Genomic DNA, 21,533 nt, shown 5'->3' with positions numbered 1-21,533 from the left:
ACTTAAAATTTACTATAAATCATTATGAAACCACAATAACTCTTCAAGTAGAGCCAAAAACTTTATTTACACTCGACTAATAAGGATCTATTACAAATTCTGTACACGACTAAATGATAATTTTAGTACATATCTCGTTCACTGCGATAAAATTTCGCAATTGCTGAACTCTTTAACTTCCTCTTTCCTTGAGGAAAATTCTTCTTCTACATTTTTTGCGTCAAAGAACGATGAACAAGAAATCACACGCCTGAAACAGAGATAGAAAGGATTGAGGTGGTTAGAGAAAAAATTCTACCTTAAGTAATAAGAAAATGCGTTTTCCTATATAAATACCAAATTTAAAAACATCAAGAGAAAACGGATTAGTATGTTCTTTTAAGCCTTGTGACTAAGAACCACCGGTTTGCCTTGGTATGAGACACTGGCTATTTTAAGTAGTTTGCAGTTTCCCTTTGGTGGTCAAGAGGGGTGGGGGGGGGTGGGGTGGAGAGGCCTTTCCGATATTGATGTCATAGTGTCCTGTGTACAACGCTGACTGAGAATGGATTATTACTTTAATTACTTTAGACAATCATAAGCTACTATTGTGGTTCGAAAACGTGAAAGAATACGGAGACGAGCAAAAACGGGATGTCTTTAAGTATTTTTTACGTGACTTTTTGTTCAAACGCACACGATTTCTGAATGTCTGCTGAGCGGCAAGTTGACTGCAACCACGCAGAGGGCGGTGACACCGCGGATTTGAGATCCACCTTGAACTTTTTTGAGGTAAACTTACATAGCTTTTGAAACCTTCCTACGTTTTTCTTAACCCCTTAACCCCTAAGAGTGACTAGCATCTAATTTCTCCTTACGAGATCACCCCTGAATAAGACATTAAGGTCACGAGAATAAGGAAAATGATAAACAAAGAAAGAAGCTCTTGATTGATAGACAAATTCTCCTTTTCAGAACCTGAAGAAATGTACTGAAAAAGTGTGGAGAATATGCTTACTGATGTTAGGGTGTAAAGCCAAGGAATAGCCAATTTCACGTCGCAGATGGAGAATAAGGCGTGTGTTTTCAAGTAAAAAGAAGTCGCCGATGGAAAAAGAAGTCGTGAATGAAAATAAAAAGAACTCCCGGGTAGAAATAATAGGCAAGGATGCAAAGCAGAGGGTGCGAATGGAAAAAAAGGATCTCCCGGAATAAACAAGGAAGTCGCGGGAGGAAACAAAATCAGTAGCGGGAACAAGAGAAAGGCACGGAAATCGATGTTCCTTCCCAGCCACCGTGTGCAGATGAAAAACAATTACGACAATCAGTTCCAGTCTGTCAAAAGAGGCATCGTTTATTTTATGGAGTTTTTTTATTGCTGTATTTTTTAGCTCCTCCTCTCGCGCGAGTTTCGTCCGTCACACTTGCCTCCTACTTGCCTATTCTTATGTAAAAAAAGCAAGAAAACCCCTTCACGTAGACTAGTCCGTTAGACGCAGGCTAGGAAATGCATAGATAAGCACAATGGAGAATATGCCTACAGATGTTAAGGTTTTATGGGTTAATGACTGCCAAACGAAGGTAACGGTTATAATCATATGTTGTGAATAATCAGTTTAGATCCTGCGGTAAGATTGGGTCGGTCTGTTATGGTCCGGAATGTGGTCTTTTTAATACGGTGAAAAATGAAATTCCAATTCTACAGCCGTTCTCTTCAGAACAACATCACACAAAGGTTTACACAACGCCATCGTCTTTTACAACAAGGCTCGCACTATTAACCGTATTAGCATCGATTTGTCACTACATAAATTAAGAAAAAAAAGACAAACTGTGCAAAACCTGTGAAAGAAATTAAATGCTATGCTCTTTGGTTATAGAAAGTTCATCTTTCTTCTCACCTTACACAGAGCAACAAGATTGCTCACTGCTACCTCTTGTAAAACTGATACGCAAAATTCTGGTTCCATTGTGCAACCTTGTTCTCTGCCAAAAAAACAGAAAATCATAGAGAACAGGATATTAGTGAAAAATAAAATAGGCCAGGAAAAAAGTGACAAACACACTTAATTCTTACACATAACCAAAGGCATGCTCATGGGAACGCCTTAAAGTCTGTGCTAAGACCGTTCCAAAATAGTTTTGACTTTCTTTTCACTCTTTCTTCATTTTTTTTTCTTTTCATGATAATTAACTAAAACTGAATTTATCTCAATTTGTCTTCTCCAAAACCAGCAATAGTAAAGTATTATCTGCAAGGGCCATTTCCAAATTACCTTTGTCCTCCTTTTTAAAACTAGGCTTGGCACTCAACCACTCATATGAAAATGAATTTCATTTGCACGTGAATGAAAACTTATAATCATATAAAAGGATGAGCACCAGGACTCACTCTGAAAAAGAAACCAAATGTAATTCGGAAATGGCCTATTGGTGCATCCAGTTAGAGCTTATTCCAATTTCTGTAGCATGAAGCAATCAGGAGCTACGCTACTCCCCCTTGGGAGAAATGCTGGCCCACTGCAACATTTAGTTGGTAAAGTAAGGTAGCAAATTGTTTCCTACGGAAAAACTCACAAGTTGAAAACTTACCCATGGATTGTTAATGCCCCATCAATCTGGTTTCTGAGATAGGTCAGGTTTAGTGCGTCATGCTAAAGGATCACAAAGAAAAATTCCTTATGTATGATAAGCAAAATTATGTTTGGTTCTTACTGATGATATATGGAGATCAGATGCATAGATGATGTTACCATTATAAACATTTTGCTTTTCTATTATATAAACAAATAGAGTTCACCACACAGTGGATCTATACAATTATAGATCACTGAAGATGCCAGAATATGGTAAAAAAATCAGCAACGCACCTTGTGTGCCACCACTTTGTGCTAACAACAGTTTGATGTCATTTAAGTTTATCACTGAACAGAAACATGGCAGCATGAAATCTATTTTTCTTTAATATCTCACCAGGCAATTAGTTCAACAATCAAGAGCTTCTTTCATTGGTGATTATTTCCTTTGTTCTCATGACCTAGCTTAATTTGAGATTCAGGGGTGGTATCGCATTACAACTTCATGTCAATGTGTGTCATTCAGAAATGGGTGTTACTGCTGGATTTTGTGCCCAGAAGGCTCAATTTATTCCACTATTCCTTAGGGTATTCACTTCGGAAGCCATGTAGAACTGCCAAAAGCGTAATAACTAAGTTTGGATTCATTCAATCTGTAAAAGGTGAGATCTTTTGGAGGAAGGGAGAAATCAGATGCTAGTCATTCATAGGAGTGAAAGGGTTAAACTAAACAAGCTTCAAAAATCACAGTAATCCCACCTCAGTATCAATTCTGATTCCACAAGCACAGAAGACGACCTGTTTGTTCTGATGTAATGGATTTCTGTTACCAAGATAGAAAAGAAAGATAATCTAACAAAAATCATAGAAAATGAGGGCTCTCATTAACAAAGCTCCCATCATGGAAAATTGGTTCAAGAAGTACTGGGAAAGGACAGAGAAATAAAGGCACAGCAATATGGCTATTCTAAAACAAAATAAAAGAGCTTGGGTGGGTAATGGAATGGGGGTAGAGGATGGGGGGACAAAACAAGATGGAGAATACTCACTTACAAGCTTTTAACCTTTAGTTTAACCCCCATGGAGGACAACAATACTTTTGCAAGGCATCTTGTTGGTTTTAGTCCTTAAATCACACTCCATTTCCTGAATTCAAGCTTTACACCCTAACATCAGTGCTGGAGTGCTGACAAAGAGAATTTGTTCAACAATCAAGAGCTTCTTTAGTTGGTGATTATTTCCTTTATTCTTGTGATATTAATGTTTGATTCAGGATTGATATTGTCAGGAGAAATTAGATGCTAGTCACCCAACAATTAAGTATGGTAAGGGTTCACCAACCTTTTGCAGACTGGGCAAATGACAGAATCCTCTGTTCCAAGACTTTCAATAGCTGCACATAGAGAAGATTCCTCAAACTTCAGATTTTCCTCATACTGGGCAAGAATGTTTCTTTCTTCATCCATCAGTTCCTTTTGAATTTCATCCAGTAAAGACAGAACCTCATCAAGGGAAGTATCCTCTGAACAATCTAACTCAAGCTTAAAGAGAGAGAGAATGAATGATTCAAGATTTAAATAAAATTGAAAAAATGATACAAGTTAATTGATATATCTCCAGCATGTTTAAACTAATTTCTATATTGACTGAAAAGGTCTCATAAGTATTAAAAGCACATCATTTATGTATAAAACTTGTGGACTGTTCAATGCTCTAAGCCAGTATACTCCTGGGTGGAGAGAAACACTGTGAAAGTGTTTTGCCAAAGAACACAATGCAAAGCCAGGTCTTGAATGCAAACCTCTCAACACAAAATGCTCCATTGGAACAACACACCTGATTGGGCCAACATGCCTGATTAGGCCAACATGCACCATTGGGCCAAAATCTACCATTGGGCCAACATGCACCATTGGGCCAACATGTTACATTGGGCCAACTGCACTATTGGGCCATCATGTTCCACTGAGCCATTACATCTCCCTAGCACTAGTTCTACTAACCCCTTTAAATGGTGTGCATGACCTTCTGGTTGGACGCCATGGTGAAAGTTCTTGATTTTCTTCACTAAGCCTACGCCATTCTTCATCCATCACTTCATTAACAAAAGAGGAGTCATTTGTCTCACAACTGGCTTGCCTAAATCTCTCCACAAATTTCTGCCTTCCATTTTTGAGCCTGTCCAAGCACCTCTAAAGAGATTTTAAAAACAAGTAGAGATGCCAGTTCAACCAAAAGTGAAACACAAAGATCTAAAGGCTTGAACTAACAAGAGATTTTTAGTGCATTCATAATGCTGGCAAGAATCCAGATGTAACACAGACACAGGAAATATAGAGTTGTTAGTAGAATTCTTGTCATTTAATCCTGTTACTCCCATGAGTGACTAAGACAGAATTTTTCCTTACAATATCAACACAAAATCAAGAAGACAAGTGATGAGAACCAAGAAAATTAACAATTAGGGGATTATTAGTTGATCCAATACCAAATTCTCAGAAGTTACATCAGAGGAATTGTATAGCAGACAGTAAGGAGAATTACAGATGAGATCTTGGGAGTTAAAGGGTTAAATATCTATCAAAAGAAGAGGGTGACAAAAGTTGGACACTTCAGGTATATTTTCATAAGGACTGACTAAAAATTCAGCCTCACTCATTCACTTTTCAGAAGGCACCAATAAAAGTTTGCTTTTCTGCCATCTTAGGGGGAAGATTGGAATTAAAATAATTGAATCTCTCGGCTTTTTAAAGCCCTCAACGCACTCCTATTCCCCCCCCCCACCCCACCCCACCCGCTTCTTTATCGAGCTTCTGTGTTTTGCTAAATGGTCCTCTCCAAAACAGTGTGAACTCATAAAACTATGGCGACACTAATGTAACTTAAGTAACGTTGCTGAAGATTATAAAAAAAGTACTAAGTTTTCGTGCGCTACGATCACAAGAGCGAAAACCGATAAAAACTAACTCTAAAAACTAAGAGACATTTATTAAAGTCACGCACCGGGATATGAAATCGAAAAGAAGTGAAAACTGGCTTGAAAATATCACAAACATCGTCATTGGAAGACGTAAATATCATCGTACCTTTCTATACTGTTCTTTCCAGGGCGGTGTGCTGCACTTGTATCGCGAACGGTGTCGAGACATTGGATCTGGGCTTTTCGGAAAATAATCTGCTGTTGCCGCCATATTTCTTCTTCCCGCGAATGATCACCACGAATGAGAGATTCTTCCTGATTGGTTCAACTTATAAACCAATTGCAGGTCCGGTTTTATTTTTAGACGTTTTCCGCATTACGCATGACGCCAAGTTGGCGATAAACAAACATGGCGGCTTCTTCGTTCCAGTCTATGAGAAATTTTTGGAAAGAATTTTCTCTTCCAGATCTTCAGGTGAGAATGAAAGAGAATAACTATTTAAAACAATTTCTTTTTAATTGTATAAATGTCTCTCTGTTGTTGTAATCTACGCGTAAGCTATTTGTAATTCGTTACTTGTAAATAAACTTTTGAAGGTTCAATTACATGGGAATTTCCTTACGTTGTTAGAAATCCTTAGACACAACTGCAGCAGAGCTAGCAGATCGCCAAGATGAATCAGACACATCGAGAAAAAAGCTCGTTGAGCTCAGTCGTGATTTTAAAAAGAATACTCCGGAGGTAATGATTGCATGAACACATCGTTAAATGTTTGCTTTTTAATTGAAATTAAACTGCATGTACATGTCGAGTGATAATATACCTGTTTACTTTTTATTGAGCTGGTAATAGATTTTTTCGAAATCAAACAATGCATGTGTTCTCATGCGTGAAACGAGGAGATTTTGTTCGTGGTGATGTACTTTGATTTACACGCCTTATAAAATTATGATTCCAACTTTTTTACAAGGAAACCTGACAATGACCTTACCAAAAATTTATTTGACACGATGGTAAATTAAGTGATCACGAGAAATGGGGAAATAGAAAAAAAGATTTCTGTACAGCCTCATAGTTCATTTTGCATATGGTTCTTGGATAAAGAAAACAACACCAAGAAGCAAGTTGAGATTGGTTTTGAGACTAGGGCTTTATTCTAGAATACTCTAGGGTTAAGCGGGAATCTTTCCCGAATAAAATGCTAAATGTGCAACTGGAACAAGAACTCTGATTACGGTTAAGAATATAGTGCTCAGTGAAATATGAAAAAAATCATATCTTTCTTACTACCATTCATGAGATCACTGATGAGATATGGAACTATCTGTTTCAATAGATTATTGATCTGTGATTTTTATCTTTTCAGGATACCAGGAAAAAGATGGCACCACTCTTGAAGAGCTTTCAAGCTGAGGTTGTTATTTTTTACTCTGAATTTCTTTGGCTCAAATTCTTCAATAGAAGAATATTTTGATATTAGATGTAATTATTTAAAAGAAGTGAGGAAAGGTGTTGGAGAAATAAAATAATTTTGTAATGAAAAGGTTATGTTACACCCCACTTGTTGCACTGGAAATTTTGACAAAAACCTTGTTCTTGAAACAAGAAAGTTTAATTTAATTCATTTAAAGCAGGCAATACAATAGTTATCAGTTTTGGCAATGGACTGATAATGTGAAGGGGGCTGGCTTGTTATTGGTGAAGATGTAACTATTTCACAATTCAAAACTATAGATTTTTATGAGTAATAGTATTAACTCTTGACAGAAATTTGACGTCAATGGTATTGCAATGTTTAAGTCATTTGGCACACTGTCCAGATTTACTTAATAAACAATTATTAACAATTTATTTTGTACCACATAACTGTTCTTTCAGATTGATGCTCTTTCAAAAAGGAGCAAAGCATCAGAAACTGCTTTTCTCTCAATCTACAAGAAACTTGTGGATGTCCCAGGTTGGAACTATTTGTGGAAATATTTATAAGTTTGAAGTAACTGGATACTTAATTCCTGTAACCATTTTAAGTATGGATAAGAATTTTCTGCAACCATTGAAGTAAATTGATTAGAACTTTCTGTGTGCGTGTGTATGTTACAAATATCTAATAGTGTGGTTGTATTTGATGTCAGTAAAATTAAATAATTTTTCTTCGCAGATCCTTTACCAATACTTGAACAGGCTGTTATTCAGCAACAAAAAGTATCCAAACTTCAGGTAAAACTAGTTCTGATATTGGCTACCGTTAGTCACAGGTAGCTAACAAAGGAACGGATTCAAAATGTCTTGAACCATCTAATCTGGGAATTTTTTTTTTTAAGAGTTAATTAAGTCAACTTGTTTTTTGTTTTAGTGCTTTTCATAAAGAAATGGCCACTACTTAGCTTGCCTCTGAGTAACCAGAATTTTCACAATTTGATTCATGTGACTGTGTAAAACAGTTATTGATGTATACTAACTAATCTCATTTTCAGGATTATGAAATTGAAAATAAACAACTCAGGGAAACCCTAGAAGAATACAACTCAGAATTTGCAGAAGTGAAAAATCAAGGTATTTCTACTTTGCACATGTAGTCATGTCACCTTTCTGAGTGAGAACTATTTTTTTGCACATTTTGTTTGATTTTCTTGTTTGCTTTTTAGAGGTGACTATAAACAGACTGAAGGAAAAACTGAGAGAGTATGAGGACAAGATGGAAGAAAGAGTTCAGGTTTAAAAAATTAAATGATTTTCATTTGTTTTAGGACTATTGTGTCTCTATTTGACATTTTTGTTAGTTCTGTCAGTTTTGTCAGTCAATTCATACTTAACATTAACAATCACTGAGCTCCAATGTTAAATTATAATACAAATTGTTTTTGGTGTGCAGGCAAGGGCTAAGGAGAAGGAAAAAGACATGCAGAAGATGTTTTCTGACAAAGAAAGGACCTTGCAAGAAACTCAGGTTTCTGTTGCAAAGAAACTTGGTGAAGCTGAGCATAAAGCTGCAACTCTCCAGGCTGGTAAGTAATCTCTCGGTGTTGGTTCAGAAAAATGTCTCTTCTCTTGGTCTTCTACAATGTAAACCAGATGGCAAAACCCTACAAAGATAAATAGATAAAGATAAATCACACCAGTTGAAATGGTGATCTGTTAATGACTTTCTTGTAGCATTGGATAGTACTCAGTCAGAACTGTTTGATGTGAAAGCCAAGTTTGACGAAGTTGCTGCTGCAAGGTACTCTATTTTAGACCTGACATAAATTTTGGCTTTCAGTCTTTCTCAAAAAGTGACTGAAAATGTGGTTGGAAATTTTCTTTGTAAAGTACATAGGAATTGTTGATAAATGGCTTACAATTTTTGTTAAAGTGAAGAACAATTCATTGAAGTGGAGTGAATAGTGGTGGATATTTCTGAGCCGCAAAGTGGCGAGGTACATTTAGATATCAACCACTTTCATTGACACTGAGGGGAATACTTGTTTTTGTATGTACCACACAGAAACTGAAAATATATTTTTGTCAGTATACCTGAAAATGGTCAGAAATTGATTGGACGACATATGATTTTGTCTCTTCAGCTGCTCAGAGGTGAATGGTACCATAAAAACTCTTGTATAAGCTACACCTTTTTGTTTAATTTTTGGGCCAAACATGGGCTTGTACATGAGACCATAATTTGTCTCTAGTGTCCAGACTTCCTGCATGGTTACTGAGCAAATGTTTTGCATTGTCCTCCTGTGCTTTATTTTTGTTCAAATTCCATCATTTTCATTTGAGTTGTGGGCTTTAGCAATGAAGACAACTGTTGTCAGTCACTGGGAATAGAGAAATCAATTAAAGAAAAGCTTTTAAAAGGTATTTTCAAAGTTGATTAACTTCAGCAAATACACAACATTAGATTTTGTCAAGTTTATTGTGAACATCTGTGAACAAATGACCAACTTTTTTCATAAGGCTTAGAGTGCTTTTTTGGAGTTTTTTTTTTTTTTCCAAAAACATGCTTGAAAGTATGGGGTGCAGCTTATACACAAGTTTAAATATGGTACTTGCTAATCACTTTCAAACCAGCCAATCTGTGTATGTAAAAAACATCATTCACCTGTGTGGTATATAGGTATGAGTATTAAGATCCTGAACTATAGTTTTGCTCATAAAAGAGACACCCAAAATGTTACCGCATTTTTGTCTCAATTTGGTTTTTATCTTGGTATGTTTGTGAAGCTTGAGCTCTCATTGTTTTGGTCGGTCAATCAGTCAGTAAGAGTGAGTCATTCAGTTCTAAGATAATCACTGAGTTGATACAACTGTAAATTGGCCACAGTCAAGAGTTTCTATCCCGATGTTTTGACAAAATGTCAGCTTAGAAACTTTTTTCTGTGGCCAATTTACAATATCAACTCTGTTGATAAAACCAAATTATCTTGTGGCACTCCCTCACTGATGCAGCAGTTTCTTAAGAATCAGGTAGACAGTCAGTCAGATTATCAGTCACTCAGTCCGTCCAGTGAAAAAGATTTCATTAACACAGGTCTCTTTCCCCAACAAGGTCTTCAGAAATTGAAATACTAGAAGCTGATGTAGAAAGAGCAAACCAGGTACCACTTTATCCTTAATTAGACATGTACCTATTTAAGGTCTTGATGTTTTGAATTGAAAATAAAGGTTTACCACACAAATGATTACAAATTGTATTTTATCATATTGACTTTAGCATACATTTTTTCATCTCTGGACAATGAAATATTGTGTGTGTCTTATGAAATGGTATGAAGAGAGCTTGATTGATAATGTGTGCTGAACTGTACTCCTGGGTTAAGTTGCTTAAAGGCTGACAAGCATTTATCCTGTGTTGCTTAAAAAATTATAACATCTGTTACATTTTCTTATCCTTCCAAATCCTGAGTATAGTGGTACAGTCAGGTAATTGTGCTGCCAACAAATTTACTTTTATTTAAATAGCTAATACAAACCTTCCCCTTTTAAACAATTTTTTTCTTCTCCGTTTTCATTTTTTTTTTTTTTTGATGAAAGAAAAGTGTTACCCAGTAATTTAACCCTTTACACCCTAACATCAGTATCCATATTCTCCGTTCTCTTCACCATATGTTTCTTTTGGTACTGACAACGAGAATTCATTTGAAGATCAATGCTTCTTTGGTTGGCAATCATTTCCTTTATTCTCTTAATGAATGGTTTAGCAATATTACTGTAAGGAGAAATTAGATATTGGTCACTCCTCGGGTTTAAAGGATCAAAGAGTACTTTTACTCGTTTTTCTTACTTTTTTTCTAGAGAGCATTGAGTGCTGAGAGGCAAGTTGAATCTCTGCGAGAAGAGCTTATAGCAGCACAGAATGCCCTACAGGTTTGTTGGGATGTGTGACCATCTCTTATTGTAATTCCTTTTAACAGAGATTATCTAGACACAACTGTATGATTCATCCTTGGTTAAAAGGGTTTGGATAGATGGATAGATAGATGGTTTATTTAAATCACATTGCAGCCTGAAGGCTGAATTAAGTAACTTTTACAACTTTTAAAAGGACAATAATAATCTATGATAAATCTATGTTAAATATAATGGTAAAAATTTTTAAATTTGTAAAACTTGTTCATCCTCAAACTAAAATTTAAGAAATAATCTATGTATTATGAGAAGACAATTTCTAAATTACTTTTACCCTGATGATATTTGTATTTTAGAATTCAGGCAATGAACAAAGGCCAAACATGGTGAGTTATTATGTTTCTTCACTTTGATTTCTATTTTTTTTTCTGAAAAAAAAAAAAAGTATTATGTTACTGGTACATCTTTTCCTGCAAATGTGAAGTTTCAATGTAACTTGTGAATTAACAAGAAGCTACATTAAATAGAGATTATTCCAAGGAAAGTACACACGAAATGATGTATGCACATGAATGATTTATTCATGAGTTGCCATGCATAAAAAAATGAATGAGTGAGTTTATTGATGCATCTCAATGAGTGAATTAAAAATGCTATTGTTCAAGTACTTTCCTTGGTATGTTTTTATTCCATACATACTTAGATTTACTGACTGACACATTTCAAAGATTGGAAGCCATTTGTTGCCCTCCATTATGAAGTTAACTATTGTTCTTATCTCTTATTGGACAAACAATGTATTTTCAAAGTCATTTGTTCAGTATACAGTTATGTAATAAAACTGTATTTGCAACATATATGCCGGTTGTCAGCAAACCTTCTTTTCATTTCACTTCTGTTTACTTCAAAAACTGCAGTCTGAGACCATTGATGCAATTTCACGTTCAAGCTTGGAACATGAGTTAGCAGCCAAGGAGAGACAGGTACTCAATTATTTAGTAATCATCTGTAAAATTTAATATGGAACAACGGGAATGGAAAATAGCAATATATACAGACTGAGGCAAAAAAAGCCATGAAACTTCATTCCTAAAACTTAAAGCAAAATTCAGTGGATGTAAATGTAAATATGCACCTTCTAAATTGTATTATCTCCTCTGCAGATATCTCAGTTAGTGAGTGATGTACAACAATCGCAAGTGATACAGAACAGATTAAAAGAATCAACTGCAAATGAGGTAAGTTTTACCAACATCTATAGGCCTTTTCCTACTAGCCTGCAGTAATGCAAAGAGTTAAAGTGGTTTTATTGATATACCACCACTGCTTGCATTGTATTCTAATGAAAATAATTTTAGAAAGGACTGGTTCTGGTAAGTACAAGCAGTTGTATTGTGTATTGTTCTTGTTGTTTGTATCATGGCTTCATCTTTTTGTGCAATTCTTTTTTTCTCTACAGATTGCCAGACTAGAAGACCAACTTGCTAGCAAGACGAAAGCCCTCCAACAATTGGTATGAATAACGATGATTACTCTGAATGTTCTCTGACTCCTAACAGAAAAAGGGGGAAATACACTGTACTAGAAAAACTTCATCTATTAGATTTGAGTGCAAGGTACACGTTGTTTTAAGATGAATAAACAAGTGTTAAAAAAGCCACTGATTATAATTGATACTGAATGGGATTAACATGGCATTGTTCTGCTAACTTGATATTACATTGTTTCCAGGAGGAAAAACTTGATGAACAGGGTAACTATGAAGAGATCAAGAGAGAACTGAAGTAAGTTGTGAGATGTAAGATTTGCGACATGTCAATGCCTCCAATTTTTCCTCCTAGTGTTGGAGTTACCCCCAAGCTTCTCAGGCTGGAGCAGAAGATTTTACCCACCACTTTCTAAAGATGTTACATAAAGATGATTTTTCCTTTCCAGTGGAATCCCTTGAAAACAATGCTGTATAGCAATGACAGTTTATCAGTACAAAAATATTTACTGTAACTTTGTTTTGACTTTTGTGTGTGCTGATGCATTTTAATTGTTTTGTTTATTCAGCATTTTGAAATCAATTGAGTTCTCAACAAGCGAGGAGAGCAGAGATGCGGAAAAGATGGTTTGTTTGCAATCTCTTGTGTTTGTACAACCAAATATCTTCATGTTAGAACTAATTTTGCATGGATCTTGCAACATGACTTATCTGTCTCACTTTTTTTTGTTGTGATTCTGTTAAAAGTAGACTTATCCGCTCAAACACTTTCAACATGCTGCTTTGATTTCTTTACCTAGTTGCTGCGCTGTAAAATGTTGTCATAACAAGAATTCAGTTCCTTGCTATATGTGGCATTGAAAAGGTTCACATACTATTGGAGCCAAACTCTTAAAATAGGTATTAATTGTCTTGTGGATGCTATTTCTGCAAGTACTCACCACACAATTATTAATTTGTTTGTTTCAGGACTCCACTCCGAAATCTCTAGAGATGCTTCTTCTTGATAAGAATAAAAGTATGTAACTGCTTGTACAATTGAAAAAAATGTTTTTGCTCTGTCATTATACTTTTACATTTCTCTTAAAGATGAACTTTTATCCGTTAGCAGTTGATAGGCACTCACGATTAATTGAGTTGAAGTTCACACTTTGTATTAATCCTACCTTCATTGTCGTTGTCAGGACTTCAGTCTGAAAACACAAGTTTAAAGGTTGAAAACGTTGATTTGACAGGTATGTTTTAACATTACATGCATTTAATAACTGAAGCATCGCCTTTCCTGACTCAGTTCCCTTTTCTCATCTCTCTTATCAACGGTTGGTCAAAGGCTATCTGCAATACGTTAATCCAAGAGAAAGGGAAAATCAAGATTTATTTAATTATCAGATGTTTGAAAAAAGTGATTTGTACTGCTGTTTTTTTTGGGGGGGGGGGTGATGTGGGTGGTCTTTACCTCGTTCCACTCGTTGTCTGTACTGGGAGGAATAAAGCGAACGCAGATCTACTCATGGACAAGCAGTTACATACTGCTCTCAGCTTTGTAGAGTTAGGTTCAGGGCCTAATTTCTATTTTTGCATGTTTTCCCTCTCAGGTCGTTATTCTGAACTTCATGTACAATACAACGAAGCGGTGAACACAGTGAAGGAACAGAAGGAGCTCATTACTCAGCTAGAAACGGATCTCCTGAGTGTGAACGCTCTTCCATCAGCATTCCGTGGACAGGGAGAGGTAAGAGCAAACATTAAATGTGAGAAAAAAAACTTTAACTGGCTTAGCTTAAAGAACTATCAAGAAGCAAGTGTGATAGAGACGTGATGAAACTGGAAGAGATTATCATAGCAGCTGGCGTGATGGATGACTTTTTATTTCTTATTTTGGAGTGAAAACCTAGTCATATGGCAAGGTTTTGCCTTTATGCGGATTCTGTGGCGTAGGTACAAACTGTATGGTAACATTTATCTTATCAGAAGCTTGCAGAACAGGTGTATCTTTTGATGAGCGAATGCTCAGTAGTTTCTCGGTTTCATCTTGATTTTTCCAACACTGGAAGGCTAGGTAGAGGAAGAAATCAGTACCAAGGGGGTAGGCAAAAAGAAAGGGGAGGGGAGGGGTGGAGCAATAGAAATTACTTCTCGCATTTCCTGCCCCCTCCCCCCACCGTCCACTCTAACACTAAATCAAATATGGTCAGTAGAATAAACTATCGCGAGCTTGTAACGTTAAAATAAGAAGCCTGCACTGTAGGTTCTCACCCCTCATTTGTACCATACTTATATTTCGTAATTGTCGTTATGTAATTTACAGGGTGAGGCAGGGCCTCCTACTGAGACAGAACTTGTATCTAATGCAGTTCAGCAGGCTGTAGCACCGGCAGGTATCATGTTTTGCTTCACTTTGAGAATAAAGTTTTATTATGCAAACGTAGTTCTAAACGGCAATTAAGAAAGCAGGTTCGCGAAAGCTCGTGATCAGTATAGTTTTGTTCAGTTATTTTTGCACCTGAAAATGGTGAACATGAAGTGTGTTTCTTTAGGTACTTTAGAAGGATTTATAAATCTGAAAACCAGTGTTCTTATTGTTGCTTTGGTTGTTGTCAGTGTTGCTGTTGTTGAAGTATAATGAAGGCATCTCGAACCTGCTTATTAAATTATTATCAAATTAAATTATAAGTCTACATTCTAGTCTATAAGTCTACATTCAAGTACAAAGGATTGATCTAAATTTCATAGTTCGTTTATTTTTATTTTTTTTGTTTATTTGTTTCCATCGTAGGTGTAACCAGTGAGAATGTAGCAACGGAATCCCTTCTTCCTATCGTGGCCAGCCAGAGAGAAAGATTTAAAATCCGTAATATGGAATTAGAAGCGGTGAGCTATTGAGGAATTGTAAACGTCTTTGCTGTTGTTGTTGTTGTTGTTGTTGTCAATGATCATATGGCTTTTGTTAATCTTTTAGCCCCCTAAGAGTGATTAGCATCTAATTTCTCCTCACAATATTACCCACAAATCACACATTAAGGTCACGAGAATAAAGTAGATGACCAGCAGTTGAAGAAGCTCTTGATTGTTGAACAAATTCTCCTTGTCAGCACCGTAGGAAATGTATAGAATAGGGTATGGAGAATATACATACTGATGTGAGGGTGTAAAGGGTTAAGCTATCACCATCTCTTCGTTCACGATTGGCGCGACAGAGGCGTTGCTGTTTATATTTTGATAGCTAACTCCCATCTTTAATATTTTTTTGCACGAAACCTAAACCAAATCCTTGAATTAGCTGTACAAAATTATTAACAAAAGTTTCCGTCTGGTCTTTCAGCAACTACGCCATAACCAGCAACAGATCAGTGTGTTGCAAAATGAAGTGGACACCTTGAGGTCAGATAACGTGAAGTTGTACGAGAAAATCAAGTTCCTTCAAAGCTACCCAACGACGGTAACCTTGTTACTTCGATTGATACTAAACTCAAACCAAGCATTTGTCTTGTGAGCCCCATCCAAATGTGCCCTTCGAGAGCCGGTAATACTTGAGAACACTCGACACTTCTCGTTTCATTTCAAACAAGGTATGACTTGCTCCCTAATTTCTCTTTGGGTCTATAGCAAACCGGTACGCTGTTCTTGGATTTTGCTTTCCTTATGCGTGGTTTTTAAAGCATGCAGAGAACAAGAAGATTTATTTGTTGCGAGCTTTCCAAAATCTTGCTCGCAAACAAATCACTGGTTGCTTAAAGAATCTTGTCACACAAATGTGGAGTGCCCTTCTCTTTCCAGTGGGGGGCACTTTGCACCAGTTAAGTAATAAGTGCTCGGCTTGAGTACAACCCTGTTTTCAGGTGTATGATCGTTTCTTGGTTGTGCTTTTCGTTAGAGCTCAGGGGGCCGAGAAGAAGAAGCAACAGTCAGCAGATACTCGTCACAATATGAACAAAGATTGGATCCATTTTCAGCCTTTAATCAACGGGTAAGTTGCACGGCAACTGGTTGTAATAGCAGCTTTGGTTAAACGCTGTATAGCACCTTTTCTGCCACCCAGTGCTTCTTAAATGGAAACGATGTTTCTGGTGTGGAGTTGCGTGACAGAGGCCACATATCGTGTTGGCTTAGGTCATGCTATATGTAATACTTTATCATGAAACGATACTTCAACCAGAGGCCTGGTTTAAACTGATGTTGCGTATTCTGTGGATCAGTAGTTTTGTGTGAAATTATTGTTAGTTTCTTATACTTTAAACTTCTAAGCATTCCCTAAATTTGGTGTTTTATTTAAAAAACTGATTAAGAGGGCCTGTTTAATTCCATTTAGGAGAAACAACAGCGATACCTGGGGCTTAGTCCGCATGAAAAAGTTACTCTTAACCTGGTAAGTGGAAAATTATTTTCAAATTCAGCCATTTGTCTCATGTTCTCGGTCGGCACCTTTTTTCTCTGTCAATGCCTACCTTCCCCTAGGTGTCTAACTGGAGTCTAGCGTGTTGTCAACAAGAGGGTGTCTATGAAATTATTATTGTACGGTACTTTATGCAAGACACCCATGAAGTCTGATTGACGCTGAGAAGCTCCTTTGATTCTTCATTTAATGGGAAACACAGTTCCCTTGCTCCTTCCGATAAGGAGGGAATTATCAAAGCCTTCTTTAAGAACCCTTTAATCCAGCGCTGCGATCTCTCCCATGGCCATCTCCCTCGCTGTTTTTTGTTTTCTGTTTTTTAGGTTTCTCCTTCCCCACAGTTGTGTTTTCATCTCCTAGCAAAGTGCACTTAGCTTTCTAAAATACTTTTGCTGTTCATTTTCCAGGGTCGGTTTATCATGTCAAACAAATTTGCCAGAACCTTCGTATTTTTCTACACATTGCTTGTACACTTAATGATATTTCTGGTAAGTAGTGCAGCCCACAGTGAGTAAACTTTTTCAAGAGCTTTTGGTCTGTTTTTGTTTCTGTGGAAAAAATCTTTCGTCAAGTTCCTCTGTAAATCCCTCCATTCTTAATCATATTAATTCCGAACAAGTTCAATCTTACCCTTTTGGTTTCCTCCACCTTGACCTGCTATGCAGAGGTAGTTTTGATGATCGAGTGCTCAGAAATTCTTTCGTAAAAATTGTTCATAAAGCTATTAATTTAGTTGAGATACAAACTTTAATTTGTTTCTCTTAATCAGGTTCTTTACAAGCTTGCGTACACAGAATCTTGTAAGCGTGACATTGCGTCTGAGTGCGCCAAAAGGTAAGTAACATCAGTTTGCAGAACCTACAGGACAGGTTCGAGTTTAGTCAGAACAAATGTGCGTATTCGGGCGAGCTGAGGTAAGCGCGAGAGAATCACGAGTCAAACGCGAGATAATCGCGAAAAAATGCGAGGCAAACGCAAGAAGAACGCTAAGGACAAGTTATGCTCAGCGCTGCCTTAGCTCGCTGAACTTCCGAAGGAAATAAAAAGTTGTTAGAAATCACGAAAAAATTCTTAAAGATGCACTCTTGAACATCATTTACAAGAAGTCATTTACAAAACTACTACTTGAAGTCATTTACAAAACTACGCTTTACCTAAAACTTGACCTCTTTTACTTTTTCCTCTGTTGTACAGGTTCGCTGAACACATGCACGAAGTCCACGGACAATGAATTAGGAAGAGAACTCAGCCAGTAAACAGGGCTGCACGCGTTGGTACGGACTGAACAACTTCGGTGAGGAAAAACAAAGAAATAAAAAAACAAACATAGGGTTTTTAAAAGACTTGCTCTTGTAAATTGGACGATATTTCTATCGGTGATGGGGGATCGCTGTCCTGCTACACAACGAGGAAACTTCAGCGGCGTTCGTCGTAACGTATACGCATGAAGAATTGCCGGCTCTAGGATTAGTTTTGTGAAGTAGATTATTAACATTTTTGTCACTGCCCTCTTGTAAAAAGGCTAATCTAAGAGGGGAATCTTTCTCTTTGTTCGGAATGGATTAGAAGAAAGCGAGTATAGGTTCAAATGAAGAAAGTTTAAAAGAATTTAATTAAAAAACATAGGTAGAAATATTTTATCAATCCTCTTGTCTTCCATCAATATCATTGGCTCAGATAGAAACAAAAGTGGGGTATCTCATATCAAACGAGGAGAGGAGATGCCATTAACTGAGGCTCTCTGATATCTTCATGTTAAACTCCCTGATGCGATACTGGTTAAGATTGTCATTTTAAATAATGCCCTCGATTGGCTCAAACTAGAAACTTCAAATGATGAACAAAACTCTAGCTTGTTATTAAGTCAGCAAATAACGGGATGAGTAAAGTAATTACAAGAAATTTATGTACCATAAGAAATCCAGCTGTAATGACAGGAGCTCCTTAATGCAGAGGGTGGGGTGGATAGGAAATCGATTTTAGCGCATCCAATGGCATGATTTAGATATTTTCTTCAAGGAGCAGTTGAAAACTGTCAGCGAAAGAGGCAGTGACTTCTAATTCTTTTATCCTTAATTTCACCACCAAAATCCCAACAGAACGTCCACTCAAATTTTACCAGTTCACATTTTGTCAGTTGCCAATTTGCGGTTTTTTCTTGATTATAGATTGTAACTGGTGTACAGAGAGAACACTGTAAATAAAAAAAACAAAATGGTTTGTGGTGAAATAATTTTTACCCCTGAAATATCTTAATCCGGCCATACTAAGGATGTTTTGGTGTTCGAGTGATACATTTTTGGGATCAATATCGGTATCTGGGCAACTGCCCACCTACCCCTCCCCTAACCCAACAACAGTCAATTGACAACAATTTAGGGTTAATGTTGGGTTAGGGGAGGGGTTGGTGGGCAGTCGCCCAGATACTGATATTGATCCCATTTTTGTACTTTCAGGTAGCTTTTCTCCTCTTCACTTATCATGACGTTTCTAATCTCAAGCTTTACTCTTTGTTCTTCAGTTGCTTAGGCCTTTCCTCAACTATTCAGGTATTGTTGGAGACACCTCCAAAATATCTAAGTTAACAAATATTAATACTTTGAGAAAGTTGAAGAATGTCAACAGATTTTTTCTCTGAGCTTAGAGGGTTCTCGCGAAAGTCACGGTCTTAAAACATTATTCCACTTCATCGACTCCCGCAAAAATATACCTTCTCAGATAATTTTTACTTGAGTGATGTGTATTCTTTGCTTGTATCTACAGCAATTGTCGCTTCTTTGATCTTTAGTGTCGGCCTAGAATTCTCTCCGCTGCGTTTGCCAAATGATCTGTTGAGCAGCCCATGTGTCTTAGTGACTCTGCATGGTTCCAATTATTTAGGATGTTAAAATTCAAGCAAGTATGTAAACGCTAATTGACGGAGGGTTTATCTCTATGCAACGTATCTTAACATATTTCGAAAATGCGTCTTGTCTGAAATAGTCTTGTCCCAAACACCTACAGTTGCACTACCTTGCTAGAGGTCTGGTTGCGAGACTGTCTCGTACATGCCCAATGCATTCCCTCTTCTTCTCGTGACGGTCAGAGAGTTAACATGCCGGCGCGGAAATGACTTTAGACTTGGAGACCTCCTCGATCATGCAGAACCATATCTTGTTTATCATAAATGCTTGTCATAACCTGTGATCACGAAATCTCCCTCACCCTCTGTCATCTGAACAAGCGTCAGTCATTCAAAGCTCGGCAGAAGAAACCAAAACAGCACCCAATGGGAGGGTTCAATTCTTGTGATTGCCTTGTCACGCATTCTTTTCGTTGAAGTGATATATAAATTTGCAGTATATGACTTGCGCTTCTAACTCATTCCAAGCTGCGTGTTACTGACCCGCAGAAGGAATGCTGTATAGTCAAGAACCTCGATCACTTTCAGTCTTCACGTTTAATTCACGAGAACCAAGACGAAGTCTGTGATGTTGTGAAGTATTTGAATTCAGTGCTAGGCTCTCCAGTAGGATTTCCTGTCAATAAAAGGCTATGCACGTTGCAGATTTGGAAATTTGGACAATGTTGACTCAAGCTCAGCTTGAATGAATGATTCTTATTTTTCCTGATAAACAAAGTGAGTCCTAGGGATACTTTCGGAATTTCATTCGGTTAGATTTTTAAATTTTATTTTCTAATCCAATCGTTATTCCAAAGCAGCAATTACACCGTGTTGAAGCTTCTGTTTCTGGGGCTAATTCTTATTCCGCTCAAAAGGGTAGAGAGACTGTCGTTTTTCACTCGGATGTTAGTTTTATATTTGATAACAGTTCTGAGAGTAGCACTGGAACGAGAGTAGAAAGAGGATAATTTCCAGAATTTCTATTTCTATTCACTGTAAAGTGATTAATGTTAGTCTTGTGTTCAACATAGCCTCATGTTGAAACTATGTTTTACGGTGAGTTGACGGAGACAAAAGACTCTGCTGACCTGCCTGACTGTGAGTACGAGAGTCTGTTGGAGTTGTTTCGTTACACGTACAGCGATGAAGTGGACTTGATCATGAGCGGAAGTAATGTGATGGGAGTGTTGTATTTAGCGAAGAAATAGATGGTGCCCTTACTGGTTGATGGGTGCGGGCAATTTTTATGAGAAAATTTAGATGCTATTAATGTCTTCAGCATACTTACTTTCGCTCAAAAAGAGCTCGAAACATATTATCAATGTCGTGATAATCTACGAATGTAAGAGATCCTCGCAGCTATGAACACCACTTAACTCAGTAGTTGAAAAAAAATTCAGGCCCGTACGGGATTTGAACCCATGACCTCTGCGATACCGGTGCAGCGCTCTACCAACTGAGCTAACAAGCCAACTGATTTTTATATACCTTCAATCATTATTCATCACTTGGATGGTTTATTTGGACCCAAAATAATGACCAGTTCTCAGTTGGCTTGTTATATCTTTTTATTTTTCCTTCTCATTATTACCAGTGGAAATAAAAGATGTCAGTAATTACCGACTCGTTTTGTTTAATTAATCAGTTACCAGGTTGCTATTCAATGTCTCATCTTGGAAAGCACCCCAGTACTTTGAAATAAACTGTTCATTTAAAAACGACAGAATTTAGTTGACTGGGATTTTCATCAAAAGCTTTTTCTCACTTCTTGCTCATTTTATTTGTTTACTTCGGCGTAGTCACTAGCGTCTACTTCATGCTTTAACTTTCATCTCTCTTAGAAAATATGTTGTTAAATTTGGTGTTTTCAAAAAACCAGTTCCTTGAAGAACTTAGCGAAGAGTTTATGTCGAAGGAATCAATGTTCAAAATTAAAATCAATCACTCTCGCTTTTAACACGAA

General features: G+C 37.0%; 2 protein-coding genes across 3 annotated transcripts; one reads left to right on the top strand and one right to left on the bottom strand.

Annotated features, from left to right (window-relative positions):
- Positions 1–42: 42 nt before the first annotated feature.
- On the bottom strand, positions 43–5,787 carry LOC113681273 (RPA-interacting protein A). 2 transcript variants are annotated; one of them, XM_027198353.2, is made up of 7 exons: positions 5,642–5,787; positions 4,559–4,747; positions 3,897–4,096; positions 3,315–3,378; positions 2,572–2,633; positions 1,881–1,965; positions 43–250 (listed from the first exon to the last, which is right to left on the bottom strand). In XM_027198353.2, the coding sequence occupies exons 1-7, from the start codon at positions 5,744–5,746 to the stop codon at positions 221–223; spliced, it is 735 nt and encodes a 244-aa protein (XP_027054154.2). In that variant the 5' UTR covers positions 5,747–5,787; the 3' UTR covers positions 43–220. The 2 variants fall into 2 exon arrangements, with proteins under 2 accessions (XP_027054154.2, XP_089046836.1); XM_089190710.1 differs by lacking the exon at positions 43–250 and adding an exon at positions 1,308–1,782.
- Positions 5,788–5,803: 16 nt separating this feature from the next.
- LOC113681264 (protein CASP) lies at positions 5,804–18,905 on the top strand. The gene is made up of 28 exons (XM_089190704.1): positions 5,804–5,950; positions 6,107–6,217; positions 6,843–6,890; positions 7,355–7,433; positions 7,635–7,693; positions 7,951–8,029; positions 8,122–8,189; positions 8,349–8,481; positions 8,630–8,696; positions 10,008–10,056; positions 10,754–10,825; positions 11,164–11,193; positions 11,725–11,790; positions 11,971–12,045; positions 12,267–12,320; positions 12,539–12,591; positions 12,863–12,920; positions 13,263–13,311; positions 13,478–13,528; positions 13,889–14,025; positions 14,602–14,671; positions 15,070–15,164; positions 15,616–15,732; positions 16,168–16,260; positions 16,603–16,659; positions 17,094–17,174; positions 17,456–17,520; positions 17,881–18,905. The coding sequence occupies exons 1-28, from the start codon at positions 5,885–5,887 to the stop codon at positions 17,915–17,917; spliced, it is 2,019 nt and encodes a 672-aa protein (XP_089046830.1). The 5' UTR covers positions 5,804–5,884; the 3' UTR covers positions 17,918–18,905.
- The last annotated feature ends 2,628 nt before the right edge of the window (positions 18,906–21,533 follow it).

Source organism: Pocillopora damicornis, chromosome 12 (genome assembly GCF_964200805.1).
Source record: "Pocillopora damicornis chromosome 12, jaPocDami1.2, whole genome shotgun sequence".
Taxonomy (NCBI): Eukaryota; Metazoa; Cnidaria; class Anthozoa; order Scleractinia; family Pocilloporidae; genus Pocillopora; species Pocillopora damicornis.
This window is presented reverse-complemented; position numbering and strand designations above follow the sequence as displayed.